We start from the raw sequence: 23,799 nt of genomic DNA, 5'->3' as shown, positions 1-23,799 counted from the left end.
GGTACGCTTCTGTCCAGCCTTCATCCTCTGTTATTCTTATGTCTTTTACCCATTCATCTCTCAGTACAAGAAGTGGCTCTTGTAGGTTATTAACCAGAGCTGTGCATTATTTTTCACTCTCAAATGTCTAGACCAACCCCAACGTCCGAAGGAAGTCTACATCAAGCCTGGCAACAGTTTCTTCATTCAAATAGCCATGGAATAGCAGCTGAAACCTACAAAATTGGTCCACATCAACTTCCTCACCCTCCCATTTTTCCAGTGCCTGTTAGCTGTTTTGTCCAACTTCTGCACGAAGTTTTTTTCTTTCCTCTAGAGCTATTTGTTACGTGCATTGTTGTTTTGTTTCATCATGCATGATTGCCTCCATCTTCAGAATAGAGGATACATTGGTCGCAGTCAAAGCCACTGCTAGTGATGGTGAGTACTGATCGGTGGAGTACAGATGCTTCTCTATTGGTTAACATTTCCCTAGCATCTTGAAAGGTGTAGTTTATTACTTCCTTCGTGGCTGCTGTTTACATAAAACAAGTGAAGACAGCAAGTAGGTAATAATATTCACAGATTTTTGTAGCACTTCTCAGAGGGCTTTACATTGAACAATTGAAACTGCCACTCGTGTTTATCAACCTTAGAAGGATGAAAGACTGACGTGGCATGGAGTTTAATGCTAGTATTCAAACCTGCGGAAGGCAGATACATTAGAAAAAAATGCAATAGATCACAGCCACATGCTCAACATGCTAACCTATCTTACTAGCTTTCCAGATGATTGATAGAATTTCGGGCTGGGATGCAATAGCGCCAATTGCCTTTCAGTAGGTAACTTAATTCTTTCATTCATAAGCAATTTTGTTACAGTAACAGATGTCGTGAAAAAAGCGTAAGCTGTTAAACCTTGCCTGTGACATTCTGTTGTCACTTGTTGTTATGTTTCATATGAAAATAAAAATTATTTGAAATTAAAAAAACTTGCCTGTGACTTCTTCAAGCAGATCTTTGGTTGCAGTTTCAAATTTATGCACTACGGTTTCCCAGCCGACCTTGAATCGCTCACAAATGTCAGAGCCGAAATCGAGCACTGTCTGGAAGAAGCCAGGTATGTTCCAGCCTTGAAAGGGGTCATCTGCGCTGACCGCACGCTCAGTGGTCACAGCCATCGCCTTGATGTCTGGTGAGTCAGACATGAAGAACCTCTGGAATGGCTGATCGAAATCTGTCTGCATCTCTTTGAATAAAGCAATGCTTTGATCAAACGTAGCTCTGATGTCAGAGGTCAGTTGACCAAACCAGGTCTCCATCTGCATCAGCTGAGCATCCTCCTCCTCGGACTTCTCCTTGGACCATCCATCTTGTTCTTCATCATCATCAGATGATAAAAGAGAAAGTCCTCTGAAAAACTCTTCAACCTGTTTGACGAAAAAAGCAGAGTGTCAATGAATGCCCCCTAACTTTCCCAAAATTCATAATTATTCAGTTTAATGTTATTTTCAATGTTATGCCTTTGAAACATTTAAGGTTTTAAATGTCTTCCTGTTAGAACTGGGGGTCTCTAGTTGGCAGAGGTAGGTACCACTGTCCAAATAGGGGCCCTTGCTTCAAGTCAGGGTAAGGAGGAAACACTCTTTAGATAACCTCTGCTCACCCCCTTGGTAGCCTGGAACAAAAGCAATGTCTAAAGTATTTGTACCAACACTCACAGTAACACAGTGAAAACACCACAAACTAACTCCACAACAGTGTAGAAAAATAAAGGTATTTAATCTAAACTACACAAGACCAAAACGACAAAAATCTAACATACACAGTTCAAGAATATGGTTTGCTAAAGAGTTCTTAAGGTAGCGATAAAATAATCCACAGTTGCGTGAAAAGTTCACAGTTGCGTCACGTTTAGCCAACAGTACCTTTTAAATGCGACAAAGTTCCAAAGCAGAAACTGGTGCGGTGGAAAACAAGCGATTCGTTGCTCCTGAGACCCTGGGGAGGCGATGCGACAACCCCGTTGCAGCAGCGGGCGTGTTGCGACAAATCCGGTCTGTATGGGGAGAAAGGCGGACTTGTATGGATTTCGGTCCATAGGTTCCGTAGGAAGTTTTCTCTCGCAAAGGCACGATGCGATGATCTTTGGAGTTGCGACGATTTCCGGGGTGACGATGCGTGGACCAGCGGTGAGCTCTCTCTCGCAGCTCCTCGATGCGATGACTTCTGCGATGACACTCGCAGCGACGTGATGCGGTCCGCAAGCAAGCGGTGCAGCGATCTCACCCAGCGACGACAGGCTCTGCGACGACACTCGCAGCGATGGTAGTCTTCCCGCACCGGTCTGGTGCGTCCCGCAAATGAAGGATGCGACGGCGCTGCGACGATCTCGGCCTTCGTAGCGGCGGGAATTTCCTCGCACTGTCGGGATGCGCTCTGCAAGCTAGCGATGCGACAAAACTTGCAGAAAGTCTTTAAAAGCGTGGTTTCCAGCTTCCCAACACAGGTACAACTTCCAGAGGCACCACAACTGGCCCAAGCACTCTAGGAAGGACAGAACTCTCTCAGTAGAGTTCAGGGTCGCTGGGGGTGAAGTCCTTTTGTTCCTGGGACTTCTTAACAGGGAGCCAGCTCTTCTCAGGCCCTTAGAGATTCCTTCAAGCAAGGGGACACAGCACCAAAAGCAAAGTCCTTCCCCTCTCCTTGCCAGCAAAGCAACAGCAGGTCAGTCCAGCAGAGCAACATCAGAACAGTCTTCCTTCCTCAGTTTCCGCTTTCTACTTGGCAGAGGTTCCTTCTTGATTCCAGGATGATCTAATTTTCTGTTGTCAGGGGTTCTGTACTTATACCCCTAAAAGTCTTTGTTCTCTTTGTGCAAGTAGGACCTGAGCCCGGTCTGAACCAGTTCTGGGTGTTTCTTGAGCACTTTGTTTTCCTGGCTTCTCCTTTCCTTTCAGAGTGAGGGGCAGGGTCGTCAGCCACCCAGCAGGAGGTGGAGCCAGCATTGTGGAAGGCAGGCACAGCCCAATTCAGGCCCAGGTGCTATCTCCTCCCACCACTCAAGTTACAAATGCAGTCTTTCAGCCTAGAGCTGACTCAGCCAGCCTCCTGGGGAATCCCCAGCCCCTGTCACTCTCAAACCAGACAGTCAATTCACAAAGAGGCCAAAGCACACAGAAAGGTCAGACAAGAGAACAGCAACTTTCTAAAAGTGCTGTTCTCCAACACAGGATTTAAAAATAACCTTTCCTAAAAGATGTGTTATTAAATTCTGAGTTCAAGGATACTAGACTTTTATGTCCTATCTTGCTCCTATGGGAAGATATGCTGGTAGCCACTGCAGCCAGCATCCCCCATGATAGCCTATGGAGCAAGATAGCCTTGCAGCAGTGAAAAACGAAAATGGCTGTAATTCACTACCAGAGCATGTCACCTGCACAAGTACATGCTCTACCTTTCACATACACTGCACCCTGCCCAAGGGGGTACCTTGGGCTTTCCATAGGGGTGACCAATGTGCACAGAAAGGGAAGGGTTAGGCCTGGTCAGTGGGAACACTGACCAGGAGGACATGGCAGTTTACAGACTGCACAAAGGCACTGTGGTAGCAGGCCTGAGACACCATTGTAGGGCTACTCATGTGGGTGGCACAATCAGTGCTGCAGGCCCACTAGTAGCATTTGTCATCACCAGCCCTGGCACACCCAGTGCACTTTACTAGGGACTTCTTGGTGATACAAATATGCCAATCATGTATATCCAATCACAATAACAGTTTACACAGGGAGCACTTACACTCTGACACTGATCAGCAGTGGCAGAGTGTCCAAAGCATCTAAACCAGCAAAAATGAAATCCAGCACAGCATCAAAAATACAGGAGGTAGAGGCAAAAAGATAGGGGGAAACCACGCCAAGGATGCCAGGTCTAACACGTGTCCCCTTCAGCTCAAAGTGGGGAGAACTGCCCACCCTCTTGGGAGTTCTCTTCACTAAGGCGGAAAAACCTGGACAGACCATCAGCATTGGCGTGTTCTGTGCCAGGGCGGTGTTCCACCGTGAAGTTAATTCCCTATAGGGAGATGGACCCCCTCAACAGTTTTGGGTTCTCACCCCTCATCTGCATTAACCATCTGAGGGGCCTGCGGTCTGTCTGAACACGGAAGTGAGTCCCAAACAGGTAGGGCCTCAGCTTCTTCAGAGCCCAGACCACAGCAAAAGCTTTCCTTTCAATTGCACTCCACCTCTGTTCCCTGGGGAGTAGCCTCCTAGTAATGAAAGCTACAGGTTGATCCCAGCCCTCCTCAGTGATCTGTGAGAGTACTGCTCCCACACCATGCTCTGAAACGTCTGTCTGCACTATGAACTCACTGGAGAAGTCAGGTGCCTTGAGCACCAGTGCTGTGCATATGGCAGTCTTCAGGGCATCAAAAGGAGTCTGGCAGGCTTCGGTCTAATTCACTTTTCTGGGCTGCTTCTTGGAAGTCAGCTCTGTCAAGGGGGCAACGATGGTGCGATATCCCTTGACAAACCGTCTGTAATACCTGGTGAGACCTAAAAAAGGCTCTCACCTCTGTCTGGGTCTTGGGGGCTCCCAAGCCAGAATGGTATCAATATTTGCCTGTAGAGACGCAACCTGGCCGCTCCCTACCTGGTGTCCCAAGTACACCACAGATCCATGCCCTATCTGGCACTTGCTCGCCTTGATAGTGAGGCCTGCCCTTTGCAGAGCCTTCAACACTTCACAGAGGTGTTGCAAATGTTCCTCCCACGTGGAGCTGAACACAGCAATGTCATCCAGGTATTCATCCAGCCCGGTCAGTACCTGGTTAACCAGTCTCTGGAAGGTGGCAGGGGCATTCTTCAACCCAAAGGGCATGACTCGGGACTGGAAGTGCCCCTCTGGCGTTGAGAATGCAGACCTCTCTTTGGCCCCATCAGTTAAGGCAATCTCTCAGTACCCAGAAGTTAAATCAAATGTACTGAGGTACCGGGCAGCTCCCAACGGATCCACAAGCTCATCAGCTCTGGGGATGGGGTGTGCGTCAGTCTTGGTGACCGCATTGAGCCCACGGTAGTCCACACAAAACCTGAGTTCTGGAGTGGCACCAGGCGCAGCAGCTTTTGGGACTAGGACCACTGGGCTAGCCCAGGGGCTGCTGGAGGGCTCAATTACCCCTAGCGCCAACATCTTAGAAACCTCTTCCTTGATGCTGTCCCTGACCTTGTCAGCTAAATTGTAAAATTTCTGTTTCACAGGCAGACTATCTCCAGTGTCCACATCATGGACGCACCAATAGGTGACACCTGGGGTCAGGGAGAACAGGGAGGAAAACTAACTCAACACCTGGCGACAGTCCCTCTGCTGTTCTGGGGTCAAGGTGGGTGAGAGGACCACACCATCCACTGACCCGTCTTGCTCCTTAGCTGCAATGAGATCAGGGAGAGGATCACTATCCTCTTCCCCTCCAGCATCTGTAGCCATGAGCATTGTCACTTCAGACCTCTCAAAGTGTGGTTTGAGGCGGTTCACATGCAAGACTCTCAGGGGTTGGCTGGGAGTCTTCAAGTTAACCAGGTAGGTTACTTCGCTCTTGCGCTCTACCACCTCATATGGCCCAGTCCCCTTGTCTTGGAGCGCACAAGGCTCCACTGGCGCCATCACCCACACTTTCTGCCCAGGTTGAAATTCGACCAGAGTGGTATTCTGGTTGTACCATCTTTTCATTTCTTCATGGCTAGCTTCCAGGTTCGGACAAAAATCAAACGAGGAAGTGTAGAGGCAAAGGTGATAGAATCACCCTCCTAGAAGCTGTACATAACAATGAGATTCTATCAATGTGGGGAGTGATTATTTTTGTCGTTGTTATTGACTGTGAAGACCTAGTGTCTACAAATGGTGAGTAAGGCTCCGTTTTGCGTTTTCCCATAGTGTCATGCTTCATCATAGGGGTCTTCCCGTCCCTCTACGGGGCGGGGCGTGCTGCGACCTACGAGCTACGTGGGAGCACTTGATATAATGACGATAGGCTATGTGTGATGTGAGGACAGTGATAAGTGAATGGGTGGTAGGGACCTAGCTCAGTGTAGATGTGCTAATGAAAAAATTAAAAGTTCCCTGGCTAGTAGACAAAATGATTTATTAACTTCCCTGGCTGGGAACAATAAAAAGGGGGGGTGTAGTAGAGCGAAATACATTATCTACTGGGTCGACATGACATGTTTCATAAGCAGACCCCTACTGCTTACTCTTCAGGACCTCTCGTGGTCCCTACTGACAATACTCAATTATAGATAAATGTAGTATGCCTAAAGTCCTAGACTTGGTAGCAAAAATAAGCTACCAAGAACTGCTTCTGGGCTTGAGTGGGCCCGCGGAGAAGCGTGAAAAAGGTTGACCTATTATGGTCCCTGTAAGGAGAAAGGAAAAAAAAAAGAATACAACATTTGTCAAGAGCACATAGAGAAGAAGGTATTTACATGTTAATCGAGACCTGCCTATTTGCGTGGGTCACACTGTGGCATAGTATCCATACAATTGTAAAGTTCCAATCTCTCCTAGTCATATATGACCAATAAGAACCTTGATTGATTGTTCATCGTATTCTTAAATAAATGAGGTATAGATGACCCTCCGAATGCTCATTCCAACACCCACAAGGACCCTACCCCCCATGGGCATACCAACAACCAGATTACAGCTATTATGATCAAACCCCTTTTTTAGGGGCGCGCCAGGGGAGGAACAAAGGACGCAATCGGAGAGGCACAACCGTGCATTGGACAACGGGAGAAGAAGAACCAATCCGAATGACAACAAGAAGCATGACAGGGGCATCGAAGAGCCAGAAATAAGCCTAATAGTGAACCTGACCGAGTTCAATCTATCGGAGGCACAGAAAAAAGTACTGGAAAAAGGCTTAGGTATGTACCCACAGCGAATATGGACAAATTTCTTCTCTGCAAAGAAGTACAGGAATTTATAAGACGCTTGAAAATCCAAATCTTCTTCCAAGACAAAGAAAAGGAGACACAAGAGGGCGACACTGGATTGAGACCCAAGTCGAACTTTACACCATCGGATAACACCTTACCGATCGAACTCCTTACCTTCGAGAAAGCTGTCATGAAAGATCTGAACGATCTGGACCCTTGGAACAAAAGGATATTCCAAAATATCTCCTGCGAGGAACGAAAAGCGTTACTGGAACTAAGTAGCAATACCGACTTAGTAATAAAACCAGCAGATAAGGGGGGTGCGACGGTGATACAAACCAGGCAACAATACGAGAAAGAGAGCGTGAGACTCTTACAAGATCCACGCAAAAGAATCCAAGTTAAAATAAACACAATGGTGGAAGAAGCACTAGCCCACAATTGGATCACAAAAAAAGAAGGAGAATTCCACTGTAAAAAGAATCCTAGAACCCCGTATCTCTATATTTTACCAAAGATACACAAGCGGTTAGACAACCCACCAGGCCGGCCCATTGTTTCCGGTATCGGATCAGTTTTGGAACCAGTTTCCAAATTCGCTGACGCCTTCCTGAGACCTATGATCCAGCAAACCTCCACCTACCTCAGGGATACCAAGGACGTATTGAATCTACTAGAAGATCTCACTTTGGATCCAGATTCTCAGTTGATGATAAGCTGTGACGTGGAGAGTCTATATACCAGCCTCCCACACTACGAGACCCTGAACATCATCGAAGATGTCCTATTCGAGGTTGACTGGGAATACCAAACTCCAAGAAATGTGGTCATGGAGTGCTGTGCACTTGCACTAAAGGAGAATTTCTTCGAATACAAGGGCACCCTCTACCTACAGAAGCACGGGACCAGCATGGGGAGCACATTTGCTCCCAGCATAGCTGGTCTCTACGTGCACAATCTGGAAACTACCCGGATACTCCATCCCAGTAACCCTGTCAGAAAGAACATAAGAACTTGGGAGAGGTATATCGACGATATCCTCATTATCTGGGATGGGGATTAACGTACGTCACAACAATTCCTGACATGGCTGAACGCACAAGATGACTTCTTGAAATTTACAAGTACCAGTTCTAACAGCAGTCTTGTATTCCTCAACCTTAATATCTCCCCGAGAGATGGGAGACTAATGACGACCACCCACTTCAAAAGCACATCAAGAAACTGCCTACTAAAGTATAGTAGCTTTCATCCTAAACACCTGCGTGACAATCTACCATATGGACAATTCCTCCGATTGAGGCGGAACTGCACCGAGATTGAGAACTTCAAACTCCAATCTAAAGATCTGCGGAAGAAACTAGAAGTCCGCCACTACCCAGAGAAAATAACCAATCAAGCTTTCAAAAGGGCTCGAAATAACTGCAGGGAAAGCCTTCTGGAGGTTAAGACACCCAAAGAGGAAGACAGGAGACCAATATGTATCACCACATATAATTCAAGTTCAAATCAAGTCACCAAGATCATCAACAAACATTGGAAGATTCTGAACAGTGGGGGACTACAGTTACCGAAACCCATGTTCTCTCACAGGAAGGGGAGAAGCATACGAGACGTACTGGTACACACTAGACCAAAAACCTCGAACAACAACTCCAGCAAGAACCCCAACTTTGTCCAAGGCCACCATCCCTGTGGGAATTGTAAGGTTTGCTGCCTTACAAAAAAAAGCACAAAACTGACTTTTAAGAATGGAACAAACTGGGAACAGAGATGCTTTACTACATGCAGCAGCAACAATGTTGTCTATCTGATTACGTGTCCCTGCGGTCTTGAGTATGTCGGCATGACCAGCTGGGCCATAAAAACAAGAATAAGAGAACACAAGAGTACCATTAGAGAGGAGGAGCTTCGCGGGCATCCAAGATGGTCGCTTGAGCAGAGAGCTCCCGAGACCCGCGCCGCCCTTTCGCAAATATCCTTTTCAAATCCTGATTCTTAATATGGGCTTTTGAAGAAGAACTTTTGCTGACCTAAATATTCCTTTCAAAATTGAATTTGGACGTCGGGAGCTGTTTTTACATCGATTCGAACTTTCGTACTCCTGGCTCCGATCGACAAACACTCTATCAGATCCACTCTCGATCTGGCTTGGCTTCACTCTTCTGTGGAGTCCTAGCCTACCTGAGCGTTGGCCTCCTGCCCTATTGGCAATATCGCTACTTTGGCCCATTTTTTCAACTTTGGCCTCATTACTATCGGCCATTTTCATCAGGTCTCGAGGGCCCCTTCGGGACACTCTTTCCAATATGGCCACCAGACCAGATGCAGAGAAGCGCAAGACGAAGACGCCTATCCGAGGGGGACAGACCCAGACCAACGTTATGGATCGCTACACCCATCTGAAAGGGGTCCCCCAGTGGTACCGGTCGTACTCCTGATGACCCTAAGGCAGATCCTGCTGCGCCTGCGGAGGTATCACTTCAAGATGTTATGAGTGCCATTACGAGTATGCAGGCCTCTATGGGACAACAATATGAGGCGCTCGCATCTAAGATCGATACGGTGGCTGTGGATGTTACGCTGATTAGAGCGGACCTGGCTAAGACTAATGAGAGGGTCAAGGCGTTGGATCTGAAGACCTCCAGCCTGACTACGGATGTCACGGATGCACAGACTGAGATTGGCAACTTGCGTTCGTCACAGGACTTGATGGCCCGTCGGCTTGAGGATTATGAAAACAGGGCCCGGCGTAATAATGTACGCATTATTGGTGTGCCGGAAAATCCCGAGAACTCTACCATCGACCTCCTTGTGGAAGATCTGGTCCTGAACCATCTCGCCCCCGCCGGACTCAGTAAATTCTTTGCTGTCGAACGGGCCCACCGATTCCCGGGCGGGAGGCTGAAGCCGGGTGTCCCCTCGAGACCCATCATTGCTAGACTCTTCCACTTTCGAGATAGAGATGCTATCCTTCAGGCCTCTCGAGAGCGCTGCCCAGTGAAGTTTGAAAATACCACTGTGAACTTTTATCCCGACTTTACTCCTTTGGTTCAAAGACAGAGAATGGGGTTTCAGGGAGTGAAGCGGCGTCTGCGAGATCTGGGCTTCAAGTATGCTATGTTGTTTCCAGCTCGGCTGCGGATCGAACATGAGGAACGAACGTTTTTCTTCGATCGTCCGGACAGTGTCAGTGACTGGCTTGATTCCTTGCCAAAAAGGGATGATCGAACTGAGTACCCCAGTGGTGCCGAAGGGGGCTCGCCGGAGCAAGAGTGACATTATGGTTCCCGACGTCAGAACTTTCTACCTATTTGTCAGGTGAGTTTCGCTATATGTCCTTTTGTACTATTCTTGGTTGGCCCAGGGGTGGCTGGGGTGTAAGGGACTCTTCCTCCTCCTGGGTTCTTTGTGTAGATTAGTTTTATGACAGGGCGACAGGCACACTGCAAGTTGTGGTGGCTTTTGAGTCGTACGTAGGGGTGCAGGGTGGGGGGTGTTGTAACGGGCTATTGTTGGGGGGTGGCAGGGGGGGTGTTTGTGTTTTTGTTTTCCTTCACATGGCATCGTATTGTTTTCCTATATTCACTGCTCTTTGGGTTCCGTGAGGGGAGTGCTCTGTGTCCTCCTCGGGGATGGGGGTAGTGAGTTGAGACTTTTGTCCTGGAATGTTAATGGGTTGGGAGACAGGATAAAACAAGGGGTGGTGCTACAGTTCCTTCGACTGAACTAACGACACAACTGCCAGTACTGGACTTTCTTAATTTTTAATACGCAAAGATCTGTTATGAATAAATCATATCAGTCTGATGTAACATTTGTTCCTAGTTTATTTCAATAATTTTTTCAAAAGATTTCTTATTTTTTTCAAGAGAATTTCTTGTGCATATCCCAAATATATACAAAATATACAAATAGATACACATTTTTACAATACAGATTATAAACCACTATACAACACATCCACACTGAATCTTTCACACAACAAACATACCAATCATATTCCTGTAAACAAAACAAATACCTCTGAGGTATCGGTCCGTGTCAATATAAACATTTCATTAAATCATATAATGCAGTATACATTGTCATTTATAATATTGGAAACACAAAAATTTGGTCAGAACAGATCGTATTGTGTTTGACTCAGTACTTTAGATTTTTATGACTGACACTGGACCTACGGGGTCGACGCGTTTCGAACCCCCTTTTGCGGGGTTCTCCTCAGGACCAAACACGATTTCTTAATTCTCCTGTGTGTGGTGTCACAATGTAATCAGGTGTGGAGTTATCCCAAATGGGTTAGGAGTCAAGACCCAGTTTTGTTCTCACAGTTCCTTCAACGCCATTCCCCAGATATTGTCCTTCTGCAGGAAACACATCTGATTGGTAACGCATGCCAGGCGATGAATAGACAGGGGTATCGATTAGTCGCTCATGCTGGATTCACCTCCGGCTCCAGAGGGGTGGGCATTCTGATTCGGTCCTCTCTCCCCCTTGAAATTGACGAGGTAATGCTTGACGACAGGGGACGATATACTGTGCTTACTGGGAGATGGGAGGTCAAGACACTCTCTATAATTACAACATATGTCCCTCCGGGCTTGCAAGCGACCACCTTTGCCGACCTTGGGCGGCTTATACTGGGGCTTCCTGAGGGCTGCCTGATTCTGGGTGGAGACTTCAACGCCGTGGTTTCTGGCACGTCAGATCGCTACCCTCCCAGGGATCTAGCTAGGTCTCAAATGTGGATGAGTGAGCTGCTGGAAACTTTTGGGCTTGTGGATAGTTGGAGGCTGATGCACCCTACACAGTTACAATATACCTTCCACTCGGGGGCCCATGGTAGCCTTTCCAGGTTAGATAATTTCTTAATGCCAGCAGCTCAGTTTTCCTCCATCAGAGAGATTCGTCACTTTCCTAGGGGCATTTCTGATCATTCCCCCCCTGTGGTTCTGTGTTGAGGCCGGAGTGGGTAGCGAGGGTAGAGTTGCTCCCATAAATCCTTGGTACTTTCGCAACCCTAAAACCGGCTCTGAGCTGCTCAAAGCTATTGACTATTACTTTAATGAAAATGTGGGATCTGTTTCTTCCTCCGTCTCACTGTGGGAGGCCTTCAAGACGGTTATTCGTGGACGCTCTTTGTCGTTGATTGCTGCTGCCAAGAAGGCTAAATATGAGGAACTTGTACGCCTTGAAACCGAAATAACTGTGCTTGAGAGTGATCTTGAAGATGATGTTACCCGTGCCAAATTGCATTCCCTTAGTCTGAAACAAGCCGATTATAAAGCCCTTGTGACCGATGCAGCGAAAGTGATGAATAGAGAGCAACAGGGCAGAATATATGATGTGGGCGACAAGGCGGGTAAACTGATTGCGTGGTTGGATAAGAAAGAAAGAGTGAATCGTGTTTCTGACCCGACTGGCGTTGTCGAATGTTTTGTCGACCATTTTCGGACTGTGTATGCTTCGGTCAGTGATAGGGATGAGGAGGATTCCCAGTTGTTGTTGCGTGACATTGCTTTGCCTCGCCTTTCTGACGAAGATAGAGATTTAATGGATGCGCCTCTTTCAATAGATGAAGTCGCTGTCGCCATACGTTCTCTCCGTTCTGGTAAGGCTATGGGCCCCAATGGTTTGCCCATTGAACTTTACAAGTTGCGCCCCGACAAAATGGCGCCTCACTTGCGGAGTATGTTCCTTGAGGCTTATGACTCTGGTTTCCTTCCCGCCGATCAGCGCCTGGCTACCATCGTTGTAATCCATAAGGAGGGTAAGCCGCGCGACCGTTGTGCCTCGTATAGGCCTATGTCGTTGCTCAATGCCGAACCCCAAATACTTGCCAAACTGCTAGCTAATCGATTGATTAAGGTGATCAGTGACTTGATTCATCCGGATCAATCTGGCTTTATTCCACACCGGAACACCGCCCTTAATCTTCGGAGACTCCATGGAGTTCTCGCGAGAGCTGGGACTCTTACATTTTGGCCTCCCTTGACGCCACTATGGCTTTTGATACCATAGAATGGCCCTATCTTTGGGCAGCTCTCTCCAAATTCGGGTTTGGCCCGATATTCATCGCCTGGGTGAAGCTTCTTTATGAGAGGCCTCTGGCCCAGGTGGTTGTTAACGGGAAGGTTTCCAGTGTTTTCACGCTCGGGCGCGGCACTCGACAGGGTTGCCCGCTGTCCCCGTTGCTTTTTGCTCTTGCCTTGGAACCGTTGGCGGAGTGGCTCCGTTGGGAGCCCTCGATGAAAGGCATTCGGTGGACCCCCGACTTTGAGGATCGAATCTCGCTATACGCGGATGACATCCTCCTTTATTTTACATCCCCTCAGAAATCCCTTAATGTGCTTTTCGATGTTTTGACCTCCTTCGGAAAGAACTCGGGTCTCATTATTAATTGGACTAAGTCCTGTGTCTACGTTTTGGCTGGAGAGCTTCCTCCGTTGCCTCGTAGATTTCCAATCCAGATAGCGGAGAACGGCTTCAAGAATCTGGGGATATACATTTCTCTGGATCCCACCGCTCGCTACGACCGCAATTTGCTGGCCCCCCTTCAGCGGCTCAAGCTTGACGTCGCAAGATGGCGTCAGTTGCCTCTGTCGCCACTCGGTCGTGCAGCTCTCTTTAAAATGATGTCGCTGCCCAGATTCTTATACGCACTCCAGAACTCTTTTGATCCGATTCCTTCGGGTTACTTTCGCGAAGTGGAGAGCCTGCAGAGACGCCTGATCTGGGACGGGCGTGCGCGTATTGCCCTACCTAAACTCACGCTTCCGTGGTACGATGGTGGCATTGCCCTCCCGGATAGCAGACGTTATTACTGGGCCTCACAATTGAGTGCGGTCAACCATGTAACTTATGCCTCCGGACCTACCCCGGCCTTTTCAATGGATAAACACCTCTTGCCAGGTGGGAATTTTCATAGGGCGCTATATTCTAAAGGGCCCTATAAGTCGCTGGCTGGGCCCACCAAAATCGCTGTTCGAGTGTGGCGAGATGCCAATGCTGCCATGGGATGGGGTAATAGATTGACCCGCGTGACTCCATTGTAATACTCTGAAGACTTGGGCAATTTGTGGAGGACGAACGGCTTTGACAAATGGGATATGATTGGGTTGAGCAAGGTCGATGACCTCTGGTCCAAAGGCAATGTCAAGGCTTTTGAGGCGCTTAAGACAGAGTACGAGCTCGGAGACAAGGAATTCTTCAGATACGCTCAGGTACGACACGACTTGTTGTCGGTCTTTCCTTTGGGGACGGATATTCCTGAATCCTCGCCTCTCGAGGACCGTACCCTGGACGGCTATGTACCTGACTGTACGATCTCATTGATCTATAAAAAAACTGATCAATAATAGAGCCGACTTGCTTGTGCGCCTCAGGGCCTTATGGACTGCCGACGGATTGGAATTGGACGATGAGGACTGGCAATCTGCACTGTCCTCGCCTAAAGAAGTTGCTATTCCTGCCCGCCTTCGGTTCATCCAGCTTAAGATCCTTCATCGCGTGTATGTCACTGGTCTGAGTCTGGTACGAATGGGTTACTCTTCGGATGGTCAATGTAAGCGCGGCTGTGGTATGAGTGCTACTTTCCTTCACATATTGTGGGAATGTCCTGAGGTGGCTGCATTCTGGTCCCGAGTGCATGTAGTTATGGAAAGAGTCACGGGGGTCTCACTGCTGCCCGAGGCCCGGCGTTGTCTTCTGAATGTATGGGAACCGAATGACTATAATACAGCGCAGATCAGTTGGGCGACCCTTGGCAACATGATCGCAAAGAGAGACATTGTGCAGCTATGGGGCTCTCACAGGCCGCCTACTATATCGGCCTGGAAGGAGAACATGGATTGGTGCATGTTCAGAGAAAAGACTGTGTACCTCTCACGGGGCAGACCCAAGAAATGGAATGGGATTTGGTCACAATGGAATGCTTATCGTGGAAATGTATGTACTCCCCCGCATGATTTTACCCTTGATGCTCCCCTGTCTCCCTAAACGACATTCCAAGTTTTCACACATCAAACGTATGTATTGCATGGTTTCCTCACTGCCCCCCTCCTCATAATCGATGTCTATTATACTGTGCGTACATGGTTGTTCGAGCTACTCCCCACGGACTCATGATCACCGATATTGCCTTTTGCCTTGTGAATTGTATTTTGTTGTTTGTTGTTCATTTTTGATAAAATAAAAAATTTCAACACAAAAAAAGAGTACCATTAGATGCCACAGAGCAAGTACTAAACTGACGACACACTTCTTGGAAAGGGATCACAAACCAGAAGACATCTCCTGGACAGTAATCGAACAAGTGGCAAGGGAAGAACATCTACTTGAAAAGGAACAAAGATGGCTGTTCCGTCTGGACACTTGTAACAATGGCCTCAACGACGAGATACCATGGGGACAGTTGTGATTATCCAACCATACTCAAACAAAAGCCAGCTAACCTCTATGAACTAGTATCGGAGTGCGGTGAGGCACAACCTTGGTATTACTGATCCACTACATTTTGCTGAGGGAACACCCTCCATTGACAAGCAACAGCACCGCAATACAATGATCACCATCTTTCCCTTGAAAGAATTGTCAAAACACTGACACAGGGCGACGTAGAACAACCGTGGTATCACAATTCAATATTCTGTGTTGAGGGAATACCTTCCCATGGACAATCAACAGCCCTTTGAGTGTGGTACAAATGCAACCCAGCCATCAATTTTTTCCCCTAAAAAACAAAAACTGTTAAAGAATTGAAGAATCTTTCACCATTTAAGTTATCCTAAAATTTAAAATGTAGCATACATCATAAACGATCTATTCGATTTATTCTTTTTTGGGCAAACTCGGAATAACACTAAAAATGGAGAAAAGACTTCTTTTTACCCTTCGAGTGTGACGCGGGAAGCGGCCATCTTGAGTTAGCGCTCTAGCTCCCCAGCGACACGAGCAGGGAGGGATGACACAGCGCTGGTCCCGCATTTACAAAACCGGCATTAATAGATGTTTCACCATTTAAGTTATCCTAAAATCTAAAATGTAGCGGACATTATAAACGATCTATTCGATTTTCTTTGTTTTTGGGCAAAATCAGAATAACACTAAAAATGGAGAAAAGACTTGTGTTTACCCTTCGAGTGTGCCGCAGGATGCGGCCATCTTGAGTTAGCGCTCTAGCTCCCCAGCGACACGAGCAGGGAGGGATGACACGGCGCCGGTCCCACATTTACAAAACCGGCATAAATGGATGTTGCCCGTCATCGCTCCCAGATCACACGGAGCTGCTGAAGGGTAGGATTAATGCTGAGTAGCAGATGCGGTCACGTAAGTTAGACCTAGATCATGGGTCTTTAAAAACGATTGGTCAAACGTTATGATCGGTTTGCACCCGAGCATAAGCCTCTCGAGTGACTCTGCCCTGTTTTGCCTGTTGTCTCTTCACAGTATACCGCCAAATATAACCCTAAGATGCAGGCTCATGGGGCACGCAATGAGTGAAACAACTGTGTGTACAGGCCATATGCATTTACCGTAAACGAACCAATGTTTTGTTTCTCTTTTTTACTATGTCACCTGCTAGTGCATTCTTATTCGCAACTTGGAACCTCACCTGTGATCCGATCCATATGCTATGGGATCGCTGAAGTATGTGTGTGTGGAATGTATTGAGGTGTGTGCATTGTTATGTGTGAGAATTCGGAGGGTCATCTATACCTCATTTATTTAAGAATACGATGAACAATCCATCAAGGTTCCTATTGGTCATATATGACTAGGAGAGATTGGAACTTTACAATTGTAGGGATACTATGCCACAGTGTGACCCACGCAAATAGGCAGGTCTCGATTAACATGTAAATACCTTCTTCTCTATGTGCTCTTGACAAATTTTGTATTCTTTTTTTTTTTTCCTTTCTCCTTACAGGGACCATAACAGGTCAACCTTTTTCACGCTTCGCCGCGGGCCCACTCAAGCCCAGAAGCAGTACTTGGTAGCTTATTTTTGCTACCAAGTCTAGGACTTTAGGCATACTACATTTATCTATAATTGAGTATTGTCAATAGGGACCACGAGAGGTCCTGAAGAGTAAGCAGTAGGGGTCTGCTTATGAAACATGTCATGTCGACCCAGTAGATAACGTATTTCGCTCTACTACACCCCCCCTTTTATTGTTCCCAGCCAGGGAAGTTAATAAATCATTTTTTCTACTAGCCAGGGAACTTTTAATTTTTTCATTAGCACATCTACACTGAGCTAGGTCCCTACCACCCATTCACTTATCACTGTCCTCACATCACACATAGCCTATTGTCATTATATCAAGTGCTCCCACGTAGCTCGTAGGTCTCAGCATGCCCCGCCCCGTAGAGGGACGGGAAGACCCCTATGATGAAACATGACACTATGGGATTCATAGTGTGTGAGGGGTATTTTAAAAGCACATAGTGCTCCCTTCTTGCCACCCGCAAAACTGAGCCTTACTCACCATTTGTAGACACTAGGTCTTCACAGTCAATAACAACGACAAAAATAATCACTCCCCACATTGATAGAATCTCATTGTTTATGTATAGCTTCCAGGTTCTCCTGAGCGAGCTACCTGAAGCGTTGTGTCTGGTTGCGGATGGCCAGCACATAGATGAACACATCCTGGGGGGTTTTCCCACGGGATTTCTCCCACCCCTCCTTCACCAGTGTGAGAGGTTCTCTAACAGGGTGGCCATACAGGAGTTCAAATGGACTGAACCCTAAGGACTTCTGAGGCACATCCCTGTAGGCAAACAACAGCCATGGTAACAAGACGTCCCACTTCCGTCTCATGGGCTCCGCTAGGCCCATAATCATACCTTTCAGGGTGCGGTTGAACCTTTCAACCAACCTATTTCCTTGAGGGTGGTAAGGAGTGGTGAACTTATAAGTTACCCACACTCCTCCCACAGAGACTTCATGTACCTAGAGATGAAGTTGGTACCCAAGGTGGGGACCACCTCTCTGAGGAACCCCACATGGGAAAAGATCCCCATCAATGCACGGCCCACCACGGGTGCTGTGATTGTCCTGAGAGGGACTGCTTCCGGGTACCAGGTGGCATGGTCCACCAAGACCAGGATGAACCTGTTGCCTAAGGCGGTCTTGGGGTCCAGGGGCCCACAATGTCGATGCCCACCCGCTCGAAAGGGGTGCTCACCACAGGAAAGGGTTGGAGGGGTGCCTTGCACTTCACTCCAGTATTGCCACTGGGCCTGACATGTTTGGTAAGATCTGCAAAAGGTACCAACGTGCTTCCTCATCTGGGGCCAGTGGAAGTGGGTGACAAGCCTGTTTAGCGTCTTGTCTTGTCCAGATGTCCTGCGAGAGGCACGTCATGAGCCAGACCCATTAGGAAGATCCTGAAGCGCACGGGTACCACCAGCACATGGGCTGCACCGGGCTCAGCAATCTTAGGCTCTCTATATAACAAGTCATCTTCCCAGTACATGAAGTGATCTCTGGACGCTCCACTTGCTGCCTGGTCTGCAGCCTGTTGCCGCATACCAACAAGAGAAGGGCACTCTTTCTGCTCCTTGCAGAATTCCTCCTTGGAGGCCCCACCTTCTTGCTGCCAATGGGTCAGCTAAGGCAGATCGCCCAGTTCGGCCACCTGTTCCCCTGTAGGTTCCAGGGCATCCCCCTCAGGTTCTGCTCCTTACTGGACCGTGGGAATGGCTGGGGCTGGTTTCCCGCACCCTCTGCCTCTTCCTCGCCTGGCAGGTCTCTGGGCCACTGTTTCAGGCTCCAGTTCTGCTGAATCACCCCTACTGGCTGCCATAGCACGCGTGGTCACACAGATCCACGTAGGCAAACCCAACATCTCCAAATGAGTTCTGTGTTCTACATCCTTCCATGGAGAACTCTCCAGGTCATTACCTAGCCAACAGTCTACAGGCAAGGCATCACTGACAACAACTTCCAAGAGACCAGAGACCCCTCCCCATTCAAAGGGAACACGTGCCACTTTGCAGAGGCGCACTGAGCTATCAGCTGCAACTACCGGGCGGAGTACATTGGGGATACACTGCTCTTCAGACACCCACTGACACCTCACGGATGTCACACTGACTCCTGTGTCTCTCAGAGCCTCTATCTCCCTCCCATTGATGATCACCTTCTGCCCGTATTTCTTAGCGTTAGGGGGCAGTAAGGTTTCCTGGACCATCTCTTGGTCTCCTAGAGAGACAAGGGTCTTAACTGCTAGTTCTCCTTCCCCACTAGAAATCAAATCCCCTCCCAAAGCTACACTTGCTAACCCTGGGGCTGGAGCACCAGCGGGTGCTGGGGGTTTCTTGGGGCACATGTTGATAACATGTCCCACCTCATTGCAGTGAAAACAGGTAGGGGGACCTCTGTTTTCCCATCTGCCCCAAGGGGGCCACGGCTGCTTGGGTCTGGGGGGTCTTCCTTCCCTGGGAACTATTTTGGGGCCCTTGAGAGAACTCATTTTAGTTACCCTTGTCCCCCCCACTCTTCTGCTGGGGATCCTGCCCACCTTTGGCTGTGGTACCCACAATTCCTCTGTGGACCCTGGTACTGGTCCAGCGGTCCGCCTCCTTAGCAAGCTCAATGGGGTCTGTCAGCTTGCTATCTAAAAGAGGTTGGCGCAGCTCTGGAACACAAAGACTACTCAAGTGCTCCCAACTAATTAAATGCAACAACCCCTTATAATCAGTTACTTTGCTGCCCTTCATCCAACCTTCCAGTGCACGTGAGTACAAATTCACACATTCCATCCAAGTCTCAGACTCTCTCTTCTTGGAGTTTCTAAACTGCAGTCTATACTGCTCTGGAGTAAGGCCATACCTGAGACATAAGGCCTCCATCATATTGGGGTAGGTCATGGCACCTGCCATCTCTAAGGGCTCTAGAGCACTTCTCCCAGAAGCCTCAAAATGTTTCCACAGGCCCGCCCCCAATGTTGTTCAGGCACACCATTCATTCTCAATGCAATTTCATAAGAAGTAAACCAGACATAAATATCCCCACTCCTATTGTAATTCTGTACCAGATCCTTGGGAATATATACTTTACTCCCCTGCACTGGCTGTGCGCTGCCACCATTTGAACTGGCATCCACCTCCTTGGCTTTAAGATCCAGTTCTCTCATGCTCAACTCATGAGCCAAAAGCAATTTCTTTTCCTCCAGGGCACGGGCATTTTTACCCTCCTCCGCCGCCCTTTCTCTCTCAGCTCTTTGATTCTCTTTTTCCATTTCCAATGGCTTCATTTTCAATTTCTGGACCTCCAAGTCATGGTCCCTTGCTCTTTGATTTTCTTCTAACTCTTCTTGAGTGAAACCCCTACTAGAATGGTGACTGCCAGCCCTTGAGCCTACAGTTCAAGAATATGGTTGCAAAAGAGTTCTTAAGGTTGCGATAAAATAATCCACAGTTGCGTGAAAAGTTCATAGTTGCGTCACGTTTAGCCAACAATACCTTTTAAATGCGACAAAGTTCCAAAGCAGAAGCTGGTGCGGTGGAAAACAAGCGGTGCGTTGCTCCTGAGACCCTGGGGAGGCGATGCGACAACCTAGCTGCAGCAGCGGACGTGTTGCGACAAATCCGATCTGTATTGGCGGACTTGTATGGATTCTGATGCGTAGGTTCCGTAGGAAGTTTTCTCTCGCAAAGGCACTATGCGATGATCTTTGGAGTTGCGACGATTTCCGGGGTGACGATGAGTGCACCAGCAGTGATCTCTCTCTCGCAGCTCCTCGATGCGATGGCTTCTGCGATGACACTCGCAGCGACGTGATGCGGTCCGCAAGCAAGCGGTGCGGCGATCTCACCCAACAACGACAGGCTCTGCGACGACACTCGCAGCAATGGTAGTCTTCCCGCACCGGTCTGGTGCAGCCCGCAAACGAAGGATGAGACGGCTCTGGCAGCGGCAACAGGCGCTGCGACGATCTCGGCCTTCGTAGCGGCGGGAATTTCCTCGCACTGTGGGGGATGCGTTCCGCAAGCTAGCAATGCGACAAAACTTGCAGAAAGTCTTTAAAAGCTTGGTTTCCAGCTTCCCAACACAGGTACAACTTCCAGAGGCACCACAACTGGCCCAAGCACTCTAGGAAGGACAGAACTCTCTCGGCAGTGTTCAGGGAAGCTGGGGGTGAAGTCCTTTTGTTCCTGGGATTTCTTAACAGGGAGCCAGCTCTTCTCAGACCCTTGGACAACCTTTCCTAAAGGATGTGTTATTAAATTCTGAGTTCAGGGATACTAGACTTTTATGTCCTATCTTGCTCCTATGGGAAGATATGCTGGTAGTCACTGTAGTCAGCATCCCCCATGATACCCTATGGGGCAAGATAGCCTTGCAGCAGTTAAAAAAAAGAAAATGGCTGTAGTCCACTACCAGAGCATGTCACCTGCACAAGTACATGCTCTACCTTTCACATACACTGCACCCTGCCCAAGGGGGTATCTTGGGCCTTCCATAGGGGTGACCAATGTGCACAGGTTGGGAAGGGTTAGGCCTGGTCAGTGGGGACACTGACCAGGAGGACATGGAAGTTCACAGACTGCACACAGGCACTGCGGTGACAGGCCTGAGACACCATTTTAGGACTACTCATGTGGGTGGCACAATCAGTGCTGCAGGCCCACTAGTAGCATTTGTCATCACCACCCCTGCACACCCAGTGCACTTTACTAGGGACTTCTTGGTGATACAAATATGCCAATCATGTATATCCAATCACAATAACACTTTACACAGGGAACACTTACACTCTGACACTGATCAGCAGTGACAGAGTGTCCAAAGCATCTAAACCAGCAAAAATGAAATCCAGCACAGCATCAAAAATACAGGAGGTAGAGGCAAAAAGATAGGGGGAAACCACGCCAAGGATGCCAGGTCTAACACTTCCCAATTGTAAGAAGCCGTTTATCCAAAAAACTCAGTAAAAAGCCAACATGTACTTAATTGCAACCAATAATTTACTCCATATTGGTATGTTATAGCAAGTTGAAAAGCTGCTTATGTCACATTGGTGTGCATATTTTATTTCAAATTACATACCACAGAAATGTAGATAGTACTGCTATTTGGTATTTTACGTGAAATGGGATTATTATTATATACGTTATAAAGTACCCCTTGCAGTACATTATAAGGATATTGCAAGTCACTGAGGAATTCCATAGCCTTATAGAGGTTATGGAACTCTGAGGTGTAATATTACATAGTCACACCATCACCTTTACCACAAACCACTTAAAACGTTGAAACGCAGCTCTTTCTTATGAAAGGAAGGGTATGTTGGCAAACATGAAGAATGAAAATAGAACATCTATGGGGGCGTGGCCTGGCGGCCAAGATGGCGGTTGCATTTTAGAGCCTCACTCAGAATCCTTCCACACTCATCGAAATCATCAGCTTCAAATAATTGCCTGAGTTGGTGGCTGGGGCCCGGTGGCCCAAAGACAGATTGCACTGAGGGCTCAGTGAGAGCTGAGGAGCACTGTGCGGAGGACGAACTTCCTCCAAAATGGCAGACTAATCCTAGCGCGGTAGGAAGGAGCCACTGAGAGTGTCGGACAGATGCTGCTTTTGGGGGCCGTGGGGCCTGAAATCTTTATTCTGCAGTGCCCTGGAGGCAGCAAGGAGAGCACTGGTGTGAAGGAGGACCATTGGAGGGCCAGAATCTCGTGCTGGAGGCCAGAAGGTGAGTGGACATAGAGAGAGGGGAGCGATTGGTTGATCCCTGGACTGGATGGCCTGAGTGCGAGTCCGTTGCCTTTTTTAACCCATTGTGCGTCAACCCTCTAGAGCACCGGCGGGGCAGACATTGCAGTCCCGGTTCTCTCTGGGGGACCTGGCCTTGATGGACCTGGCTGAAGGTGGGCCTACTGGAGCCAGGTGGGGCTTGCTGATTTCCCACCCCTTTAACCTACAGAGTGGGAGAGCGGTGGTGCCCAGGCCTAGGGGACCGGAGCCTAGGGGTGAGAGTGGGACACATTCCTGGTAGAGAGGGATGCCCGGTGAGGGGTGGAGCGGGAATCCCTCCCAGGTCAATTTTTCTGGGCAAGTGGATCCGAGGCATCTTCCACTGGTGGATCAACAGGCCCTGGGCCCTTACTGCTCATGCTGATCGCGAGGGCCAGCGGGCCGGGCCGTGGGTGGAATCTGTGGAGTGGGCAGGGACTGACAGTAAATTATGCCCAACTGCCATAGCTGCCAAGTTTTCAGATTGCTTATGTGTGACATTTGCAATATTTCAGTGTACTTATGAGTGACATTCAACTGCCAAATGTGTGACACTTAGAGTGACACTTTCTCACAAGTAAAACTAAGCAATGAGTTCATGGAAATAGCTAAATATCAGACATGACACACATCTGAGAAATGAGAATTTGTAAAAAGATCTTGAAACTGCTGCAAAACCATGAAATGGAAGGTCAGGATTCATTTGTGTTTCTCTCTGGTTACACAAACACAATGATCTGCAGTGATTTCAGTAACCAATCGAGGTTTCATAACGTAAGAGGGGCATTTCTCATCTATTTCTTAAAATGTTTTTAATAAAGATGGATGAAAAACAAAACAGTTATAGAATATTTTGTTTTTTTAATACCATGTCTTTGACCCCTTTAGACACACAATCTGGTAGACATTGTCCTCCAAATGCACTGGATGTCTGGGCTAGCTGTGTTGGACTCACTTGTGACTTTGCCATAAAAGTGCATCCTGCGTCACTGCAGCCAGGCTGAGACAGAGAGAGTTTTTGGCCGTTCTGGGCCAGGGGTCATGGGGCTGCAGCAGTGTGGTGATATGGGTCTGAAGCGCCGGCCTGGGTTGGCCTACTGATGATTTACGTGGCCTTGTACCTCCAGGAAC

At 48.1% G+C, this 23,799-nt stretch overlaps 1 protein-coding gene across 3 annotated transcripts in view; it reads right to left on the bottom strand.

Annotated features, from left to right (window-relative positions):
- Positions 1-23,799, bottom strand: part of CLUL1 (clusterin like 1) — a 220,371-nt gene that overhangs the window by 98,868 nt on the left and 97,704 nt on the right. For all 3 annotated transcript variants that reach the window (XM_078685688.1, XM_078685689.1, XM_078685686.1), the window contains one exon: positions 977-1,409. In XM_078685688.1, the coding sequence (XP_078541814.1) occupies positions 977-1,409 (433 nt within the window). The remainder of the gene's footprint in view (positions 1-976; positions 1,410-23,799) is intronic.

Source organism: Lissotriton helveticus, chromosome 4_1 (genome assembly GCF_964261635.1).
Source record: "Lissotriton helveticus chromosome 4_1, aLisHel1.1, whole genome shotgun sequence".
In the NCBI taxonomy this organism is placed as follows: domain Eukaryota; kingdom Metazoa; phylum Chordata; class Amphibia; order Caudata; family Salamandridae; genus Lissotriton; species Lissotriton helveticus.
Note: the sequence above shows the minus strand (reverse complement) of the source record. Positions and strands in the feature narration are given on the sequence as shown.